Here is a 10,064-nt window from a genome sequence, read left to right as displayed (position 1 = left end):
GATTAAACGTGTTTTGCAGCATGGGCTCATCTTGTGGGAGCCTGTGCTCGAGCCTGGGTGGGCCCGCTCAGGTGTGCCCAGGTGTGCCCGGCCTGCCTCCTGCTGCCCCAGGGACTGCGTGCGGCCCCTTTAACTCCTCCTCCTGGCTCTTTGAGGCTCCTCTTGCCACACGAGGGCTCCCCAGCGGCCTCATCCTGTGCCCAGGTCCTCTGTGGGGCGTCTCTACGTGCCAGGTTGTTTCATTATCAACAAACCAGGCTCCAGTCTTCAGCGATGGGCGCCCTCTGCTGGCCAAGCTCCAGATGGCAGGACTGATGCATCCCAGCTTGAAGGCCACCTGGTCAGCGAGAGGCTGGGGGTGACCCAAGCCTGCAGGAACCACCGTGGGGGTGTGCATGTCCAGGGTGACAGAGCCAGCAGTGAGGAAGCCTTCATGGTTATTGGGGCGGAGGCACATTTAGGGAGGGGCTGGGGGTGGCATTTCAGTCTTGAATGAGCTGTGGGGAGAGGCACTGGCCAGGTGGAGGAGCAGCAAGGGCCCAGGCTGGGGCAGGAGGGGGTGCACGCAGGTTCCACCAGGTGGACCGAGGAGCCTGTGGCATGACGTGTGGCCAGGGGTCACAGCCGCAGGCCGCATGGCTGCAGGAGCCGGGGCGCTGGCCCTGGGTAGGGAAGGGGCCATGCCAGGCCCCATAGTGAGGCGCCACACCACCGGCAGGGCCCAGCCTGGACCCCCTTCTTGGCAGTCCCCCGGAGGTGCTCCGTGTCCAGTGCGCATGTCCAGGCACGTGCCATGTGTTGATGCAGCCCGAGGTTCACCCAGTCCGACTTCTGCAGGCAGGGGACGGCACCCTCGGTGTGCCCGACACGCCAGGACCCTGGGCGTGTGGCCGATCCCGGCCAGCCGGTGCTGAGGGACCCCTGCAAGCAGTGGGCACCGGTCCGGGCGGTGGCTCTGCACACGAGCGCTGCTGGGGGGGCACTGGGCAGTCCGGAGAGCGTGGCTGACCTCAGGTCTCTGGGCCAGACCTGGCCAGATGCCTCCCTCCAGTGACGGGCACCAGGTGACCACTTCCAACTGATGGCGTCAGTCAGTCACGACCCACGGAGCCGCCTCAGAGCCACTCTGAGGTCAGGACGAGCTACTTGGAACAGACGGGTGTGACAGGGTGCAGCCAGGAGGGGAGCCTCAAATAGGGACCTGTAGTAAGACCCAGAAGAGCCTGGAGATAATTGGCTCCACACCACAGGGCCACACCTGCCCAGAATCTGGCAGCTGCAGCCAATTGTGAGAGGAGCCGGAAATGGGGCTTCAGAGGAAGATTGGCGCTGGGATTTAAGCTGAGACGCGGCACCCATTGGAGGGAGAGAACCACACAGCTTTAGCCGAGTGAAGGCTCTCGCGGCCCTAGGGGAGAGAACCACGTGGCCTTGACGGAGTGGAGACTCCGTGGTCCAGGGAGAGAGGACCACGTGCCTTTGCCAGAGTAGGGACCCCCGCAGCTTTAGGAGATGCGGTGCTCTGGACTGGGTAAAGGGGGAAGGAAGGACTGTGTCTGTTTGTGGGTGCCTTAAGGGACTTTAGGATTTTTGGTGCAGACATTAGGCCCCTACTGTAAGTCTGTACAGCATTAAATAAACGTTTCCTTTCCTTTTCACAATCCCTGGCATTGAGAGACATCTTTCCTCTGGTGGTGGACATGACGGACCTGGGGGGCTTCTTTCAGTAATAGTGTATTGTCCCAGGCCCCCCTTGTTTGTTCTGTACCCCGGGGACAGGCCTGCCTGGGAAGTGATTCCAGCTACTTCCTCCAGCGCTACTCGAGGTGTCGCTGCGCAGGGACCCTGCAGCTCGTTTGAGTGACTTCAAGGAGACCACCTCTCCTGCCAGGGGCGGGGGCCTCCCCCAATCATCTGAAAGGCTGAGAGCAGAAGTCTTCTGGAGGAATTCCGCCTTGGGCTGCGGTCCTCCACGGCCGGTCAGCTTCCAATGTGTGCGGGGGAGGCAGCCTGTGCGGGCCTGACTGGAGGGGGGCCCAGTGGCCCCTGGGCCTGACCTCTGGCCCTCAGGGCTGGTGGGGCGAAGGCCACAGCTCCCACACAGAGCTCGGCAGTGTGCACCACGCAGTTTTGCCACAAGAACCAAACCCGAGGGTCTGCTCTTCTTGCCAGGCGAGACCGGGCGGACTCCGGGGGACCGGCGTTGCGATGTGGGCAGGGGGACAGCTGTTTCAGCCCAGCGACAGGGTCCCGCCGGCTCCTCGCCCTCGGCTGCCCAGAGGGACCGAGCTGGGGGGACGGAAGAGCCTGGGGCCGTGGGCCCAGAACACGTCCAAAGGGCCCCAACACCGGAGAAGCGCTGCTCCGCTGCGTCCAGCCCGAATCGACACCCCGGGCCTCGGTGGCCTGTTCCCCCAAGGCCTGGGCACCGGCCACAGGGGCTGCCGCTCCAGGACAGCCACATGCAAGCAGAGCCTGACAGTGGCGCTCCTGCCGAGGACCGACGGGTGGAGCCGTTCGGTTGGCGGGCTGTGCTCCCGCCAGGAGCTCTGAGCGGGTGTCTGCGGCCCGTCCGGAACGTGGCGTTCCCGTGACGACTTCTGAAGCGCCTCGGGGTCCTCCCGCCTCCTTGGCACACGCGAGCTCGCCTCCTCCGCAGCTCCCAGGGCGTCTCTCACAGCACCGGAACCACCAGTCCTCTCCGCCTCTCCAGGGAACAGGGCTGCCCCCGCCCCCCTCCCTGCCTCGCCCCGCGGCGCTGCCAGTGCGGTCAGAAAACGCTGCTCTGAGCTGATCCCTTTCCCGACTCCCTCGCCCTCCCCAGTCGGTCCAAGCCCCACCCGGCCCCCCAGGCCCCGGGCCGGTGCTGCCGCCTGGTGAAGCTGGTTTTCCAGAGCCGGGTGCTGGCAGCTGGCGCCCGTGGTAACCGCACACAGGCCCTGGAGGTGCCTCCAGGCTCACGCTGGTTCTCAGGGTCAGGCGCGTCGTCCGGCCTCGGTCCTTGCACTTTCCCTCCTGGACGCAACCCGCTCGGTGCTTTCCTTCTCAACTTTCTGCAGAGCCAGGGGCTCGCCGCCGTGCCCGGGGGGCGACCACGTCCCGTGCTCTTGCTGAAACAAGGACTCACGCACAGGAGCGAGGGACGAGGGACGCCGGTCTGCTGGTCTCTGGAGCAAGGAGCCACACGGGGCAGCGGGGGCTGTCTCCCAGAGGCTGGCTTTGTTACTCCCGATGGAGCAGGCACTGGCCCTGGACCGCAGCTCACGGTCAGTGTCCCGAGCTCGAACTTCCGCCTGCAAGACCGCGGTGACAGTGCGGACGTCAGGGAAACATGGAGGGCCGTCGCTGTGCTCGCCTCTCCCCGGTTTCTGACGCCCGGGCTGGGTCGCAGGTGGGTGTGGGCGGCTGCAGACACGGTCTGCTTGGGGGTGCCTCTGGTCTCCATGACAATGACGGGGAGCCACCTGGAGTGGAGGCCAGGCCCGCGGCAGGTGTTGCTGTTCGGGGGACAGCCCCCCCAGAAGCAGTGGTCACTGCCGGGTGCCGGAGCTCAGACACCCACCCTGCGACCAGACACCCTCTCGGCGACCAGGAACGCGACGTCGGTGTTTGGCTAACGACACAGACGGGAAGGGTGCCTGCCACCACAGAGACGGGGGTTTGTCACACTCAGCAGGCCGACACCCTCTCGGTACATACAGAGTGAACATGGATGACATCTGCCTTCGAAAAAGAAAAAAAAACCACATTTGTTTCAACAGCCAAGAAAAAAATTGCGATTTATTAAGATTCAACAAAGCGTTGTACTTTTGAAAGCAACTTCCGGTGTGTGTTCTTCAACAATCACATTCTATGAGGAAAAAACATGAGAAGCCACAAACTTGTCTCTTCATCTCAGAGTTAGAAATCTTCCATTCAAAGTGAGAGGTCAGGAAAAAAAAAAAACAAAACCCCAACAGAAAAAAACAAAAACAAAAACAGATTCTTTATTCCCATCCCCAATTTTCAAACGTCAGTTTCTCTACAGCTCGACGCTACCAACGGCGGCCTGGGGAGCCGCGTGTTGCGTGCACACACGCACGCACACTTGATACACTTCGGCAGGTGTACGTACATCAAATACAGCGAGTGCACGCAATGGCAACGAGACGCGGCTCCTCCGAGGAAGGGCGGGCCGTCCAGCCGCGCACACGCTGAACCGGGGAACGGGCCGGGGACCCAGGTGTGCACAGTTCGTGATCCTCTAGAAAACCAGCTTCCGGGGACCCGCTTCAGTTCCGCGGGGCCTGCTGCTGCTTGTTTGTGTTTTCTTTTTTTTTTTTTTGTTTTGTTTCATTTTGATAAAACCATTAAAAAGCGAATTAAAAAAAATGTAATGCACAAGAGTTTCCTGATCGAGCAGGCAGGGAGCACAGAGTTCATATATATATATTTTTAAAACATACGTGAGGGTATGTTACGCCATTGTCTTTCTTTCTTGCAAAACAATCAAAACATTGATTCTTTTTTTTTTTAAAACATAAAGCAATTTTTAATATATAAAGCACTCTTCAAACATCTATTTCTTTTGAGTCCATTATTTGGTAAATATGTAACTGCTACACATTAGAGATTAGGTACTTTTCTTCTTTGTGTGTTTTTCCTCTTTTTTCTTTTTTTATGTATTTTTTTTTGTTTGTTTTTTAATAACATCTTCAGTGCTAGGAGTTGGGTTACAAAATACATGGAACGGTGTGGAGCCGCCCCTCGGGAACCCCGGCTTTCCTGAGCGCGCTTCCGCATGTGCAAGACAGTGACCACAGCGCCTCGTTGCCGGGGCCGAGGGGGGCGACCGACAGGGCCCCCGGCGACGGCCGGGGGGGAACAACACTGTTCGATCCCAGAGCTCTGAAGCAGCGCGTCTGCGTTCTGAAAATAGGTTTCTTTACTTTACGACGGAAGTCTTTTTTTTTTCTTTTTTTTAAATTCCTTTTTAAAATTTTTTATTTTAAAGTCTGAAGGAGAAAAAAGGTCTGTAAACAGGCAGGAGCCCCCACCACGGGCCCCTCCGAAAGCAGTCACGACCCACGTCCAAGTGCTCGCTTCCGCTCCTCCCGCGGGACCGCCCGCCCGCCCGCCCTCCGCGAGGGCGCGTGGCCGCGGTCCGGCAACAGTCTTTCTCTTGAACTTGATACTCCGAGTGGAAAAATGGTGCAATACTCTGGTAATAGTTCTCTTGCATGAGTCCGCAATAAAAAGCTGCTAAAGGTAGGTACACATATTATTTCTCCAGAGATACACACGGTAAGTAAGTTCTAGACGCGAGAACAGAGTCCTTGAGTAAACATTTACACGTGAAGTGCCGCGGCCCTGGCCTGCGGGTCCTCGTCCGCCCGCGGCGGACCGGCCGGGGGAGGCGCGGGGCACTCAGTGCAAAGCGAGAAGCGAGTGACGCCGGACGCCGGACCGGCGCCCGAGGAGAAGCAGACACTGAATCAAGGGGAGGCCCGCGGTCAGGCCCTCTCACGCTGGACGCACGGACACGGGGGCGTGCACATGCGCACGCGCACACACTCGCTTGTTTGGACACACTCACACACACACTCACACACACACACACACACACACACACATAGGCTGTGAACTTAGAAATTTCTCCTAGAGCCTGTTTCTGCGTACGGATGCCGACCTGGAAGTGTAGAATTAGACTTAGAAAGTGTTCACATTTCATTATGGCCTGCTGGATTCAAGTATTTGCATGTTTGATATGTCTTTTTTTTTTAAACTTTTAAAAAATATTTTTTGGGATAAAAACAATGACATGGAAAAGCAATGAGACAAGGGTAATGTGCGTGGGCGGACCCGCGGGGACGGAGGACAGACGGCAGGCCGCCCCTCCTGCCCCGCTCGCGGGGCCGCGGCCCGGTGGCGAGCGCCGGCTCCCCGATCGCGGGGTCCGCCTCTGGTAATGTGCATAATCGTCACAGGCTCGTTTTAAATAGGCTTTCTCGTCTCCCTCCCTCCCCCCTCCCTCCCCCCCTTTGATAAAATAACCCTTTCCAGCCCACAATCTGAAAAGTGCCCTTCATGATAGAACTATTCTAAGCAGCTTTTATACTTAAAAAATCAAAACGACGACACGCCACACGAACGTGAGACAACACAGAATGAAAAGCCATGAGGAGCGTCCTGTCACTGGCGAGGGACGCCGGCCAGGCGCGGCCCGCACCGTCCCGGGACAGTTCGCAAGGGCCGCGCCGAGGTCCGTCTTCAGTCCTGGGCAGAGGTACTTGGAAGGGCTGCCGGGCCGCGGTGAGCGGGTCCTCCGAGACGCCCGGCCTGGAGAGGGTCCGCGTCCCGCCCCGGTGCTGATGATTGTGGCGCCTGCGGGGTCCTGGCGGTCCTAGATGGACTCCCCGCTGAGAAGGTCGCCGGGAAGCAGGGTGTTCAGCGGCGTGGGGCTCCCAATGACCCTGCCGTCGTCGCTGTTGGGCGGGCCCCACAGGCTGCTCGAGTACTGGGGGACCCCGCCCCACAGCAGGTCACTGCTCCCTTTGCCGGCCAGGCACGGGGCGCCCCAGTGGCCGGCGTCACTCCGCACCAGGCCGTGGGAGCTGGCCGCGGCGCCCAGCCGCGCCTGGCCGGTCCCGGTGCCGGGCTGCCAGCTGGAGGTGGGCGGCAGCGCCTGGCCCTGGGCCAGGAAGCGGTTCACTTCTTCCTCGCCGGCGAACTCCGCCAGGATGGTGGTGTTTCCCAGGACACACCTGCCGGAGAAGAGCGACAAAGCTGAGACCCGGTTCTGCCCAGAGAAGCGGCGCCGACAACCCTGCAGCCGGACTAGCCGCGGAGACAAACGGAGGCTCCAGTAAGTAGGAAACCAAAGAGGAGACGTTACAGCCGACACCTCGGAGACACACCGTGCCCGAGGGGCCGTGCGGACGGCTCGGGCCAACCCACTGGGAAACCCGGGAGAAAGGGACCAAGGTCTAGAAACACGCGCCCCACCACAAGCGTGTCGTGAAGAAACGGAGAACACGAACAGACCAGCAGCACGTGAGGGGACCGCCCTGGTGCGGAGGAGCCCGGGACCGGACGGTCTTGCGGGCGAACGACGGAGGCCTGAAACCCACCCTCCCCCCGCTCCTGCGACGGCCCCCCCACTCGCTCCGTGAGGCTGGTGCCACCCCGGCACCAAAGCAGACGGGGCCCTGGGGGCGAACCGTGGGCAGACATCCCTGGGGATTAAACACAGATGCGGACAGTTTCTTCAGCACGCTTTATTGACTATGCTAGTGCAGTGGTCCCATTTGTCCCCTTTGTCCCCCCACCCCCCGACTGGCGTCCTCGCTCCTCCAGCAACCCCCCCCCCCAGTTCACGCCCACGGCCGTGCACACAAATTCTCCGGCTTCCCCATTTCCTATGCTATTCTTGACCCCCCCCCCCCCCCGTCTATTTTGTTCCTACCGATTATGCTTCTCAATCCCTGCACCTTCCCCCCCTCCCCGCTGACGACCCTCCCTGTGACCTCCGTATCTGTGATTCTGTTCCTGTTCCACTTGTTTGTTTAGTTTGCTCTTCAGTTTCAGTTGTTGTGAATTTGCTGCTATTTTACTGTTCACAGTTTTGATCTTTTTCTTAAGTAAGTCCCTTTAACGTTTCACGTAATAAGGGCTTGGTGAGGATGAACTAACTCCTTTAGCTTCCCCTTGTCTGGGAAGCACCTCACCGGCCCTTCCACTCTAAGTGACAGCCTGAGGGGGCAGAGCAGGTCCTGGCCTCTCGTGACTTGGAACACCTATCGCCAGCCCCTTCTTGCCTGCAAGGTCTCTTTCGAGAAAGCAGCTGACGGTCTGATGGGATCTCCTCTGTAGGCAACTGTCTCCTTTTCTCTAGCTGCTTCTAGGATCCTCTCCTCACCTTTACCCTTCGACATTTTAACTGTGAAGTGTCTGGGAGCGGGTCCTTTTGAGCCCCTCTCTGGGGCTCTCTGTGCTTCCCGGACACGCGTGTCTACTTCCTTCACCAAACTAGAGAAGTGTTCTTTATCTTCTCAACTCAGTTTCCGGTTTCTTGCCCTTCCTCTCCTCCGGCGTCCCCACGACTCGGGTGTTGGTCAGTCCGGAGATGTCCCAGGGGCTTCTTCCAGTATCCTCATTTTCTAAAAATTCTTTTTTCTTTTTGCTGCTGTGGCTGAATGCTTATTTCTTCCTCATGTCCCAGACCGCTGGCTTGACTCTTGCCATCACCCCCCCGTTGCTGGCCCCTTTGCTCCACCTGGCGTGGCCCTCCTTTCTGCCTGGGACTCCCGTTACGCCACGGCCGTGCTCAGGGAGCGCTCCGAGCATGCCGGTCACCAGTGCTTTGAGCTCTGCATCCGACGGGTCGGTCACCTGCGTTTCGTTCAGTTCTTTTTCTGGAGTTTCAATCTGTCCCTTCACCTGGGCCATGTTTCCTGTCTCCGCAGTCGGCAGCCTCCCTGAGTTTGTTTCTGTGTGTGAGGGAGAGCTGCTCCGATTCCCCGTCTTAGCAGTGTGGCTGGCGCAGGAAGGGCGCCTATAGACTGGGTGGGGTGGGCGGAGCCTTAGGCAGGCACAGGGTGGGCGGTCTGCGTCAGTGCTCCGAGGCTCTGGGTCGGGGGCGGGTCAGAGAGGGGACAACCTTCCCATTGGGCTTCTGGGGGTTCGCCCTGCACTCACCCCGCTTCCAGGCATCTCACTCACTCCCCAAAGGCGCCGGGCGCCCTCCCTTCCGGCTGTCGCCTGGTGCTGAACCCCAGCCGGGGCGGGTCTGCGTCAGCTCCAAGCCCACGCCGCTGGGCCCTTCCTCACGTGGAGTCTCCCGAACGTCCCTTCCTGGCGCGGGACCCTTCGCTCCCGAGGCGGCCCTTCCGGCTTCTGTCCCCCACGGGCGAGGGTGCGACGTGCGGTCCTGTGGCCGTCCGCGCCTCCTGCCCGTGTGGATGAACGCGGCTTCTTTACGTCCTCGGTTGCCAGACCCTCACACGGCTCGATTTCCTGACACTTCTGGGCACTCTTTGTTTTGAGTCCTGGTTGTAATTTTTTCTGCAGTTGTACCAGAGGCAAAGCACATTTACCTATGCCTCCATCTCGACCAGAACTCAGCCAGGTACAAAAAATTCTCAACAAAATACTAGCAGACCAAATTCCGGAGCACAGTAGAAGGGTCATGCACCTTGATCAAGTGGGATTCCTCCCTCGGATGAGGAGGGCTCAACACCTGCGAACCCATACGCGTGACAAACCACGTTACAGAAGGAAGGATCCAAGCGTATCACCATCACAACGGATACGGAAACAGCGTGTGACGTGTGATCAACACCCCAGCAGGCAGGGCGTGGAGGGGACAGAGGCTGCACGGCAAGCCCACCGTGGGCACGCTCCACGCCGAGAGGCGGGAAGCTCTCCCTCTAGACCAGAGGGGCACCCTCTCACTGCCGCTCTTCAACACGGCGCTGGGGCCCTTACAGCGAGCAGCCAGGTGAAGAGACAGAAGCCACCCGAACTGGGAACCCGTGGGACTGTTGTCACCTGCAGATGACATGACCTTGCATGAAGAAAATCTTCACAATCTGGGCAAGTGCGCAGCCCCGCCCCGCCTGCACTGCTGCCCCGCCCTGCCCCGGCTTCACCCTCTCTGCGGGAGAAGCTCCGCCGAGGGCTTCCCGTGCCTCCTGCCAACCACGGCCGCGCCCCGGACCGGCGTGAACTGCGTCTCGTTGTGGACTCTCGCAGCGGCCACGGCGTGTGCTGTGGACAGCACGCCCCGAGGTCGCATGTAAACGCACAAGCAAACCGGAGCATCACCCAGGCTCAGAGTGGTTTGCTCCCGGGCCGGCACCTCACCCGCGGTCACTGAGGAGGTGTCTGAGCACGTCTGATGGAAACCCGGCCGCTGTGCCCGGCGCGGGGGCTGAGCGCCGGCTGCTCACAGAAACGTCGCCGGTCAGGGCACAGGCCTGAGCTGCAGGCCAGGCCCCCAGAGGCAACCGATCGATGTTTCTCTTGTACGTGGATGTTTCTCCCCCCCCCACCACTTTCCCGCTCTCTAGACACACAAAAAAATT

The 10,064-nt window shown here is 59.9% G+C and overlaps 1 protein-coding gene across 4 annotated transcripts in view; it reads right to left on the bottom strand.

Annotated features, from left to right (window-relative positions):
* Positions 1-4,335: 4,335 nt before the first annotated feature.
* Positions 4,336-10,064, bottom strand: part of TNRC6C (trinucleotide repeat containing adaptor 6C) — a 64,401-nt gene continuing 58,672 nt past the window's right edge. For 3 of the 4 annotated variants that reach the window (XM_036034202.1, XM_028520557.2, XM_036034201.1), the window contains one exon: positions 6,383-6,743. In XM_036034202.1, the coding sequence (XP_035890095.1) occupies positions 6,383-6,743 (361 nt within the window). Of the gene's footprint in view, positions 6,744-10,064 lie in introns of all 4 variants that reach the window. The other variant, XM_036034200.1, reaches the window with a different exon arrangement.

Source organism: Phyllostomus discolor, chromosome 8, assembly GCF_004126475.2.
Source record: "Phyllostomus discolor isolate MPI-MPIP mPhyDis1 chromosome 8, mPhyDis1.pri.v3, whole genome shotgun sequence".
In the NCBI taxonomy this organism is placed as follows: Eukaryota; Metazoa; Chordata; class Mammalia; order Chiroptera; family Phyllostomidae; genus Phyllostomus; species Phyllostomus discolor.
The sequence above is the reverse complement of the archived record's forward strand: the minus strand, read 5'-3'. Positions and strand labels throughout refer to the sequence as shown.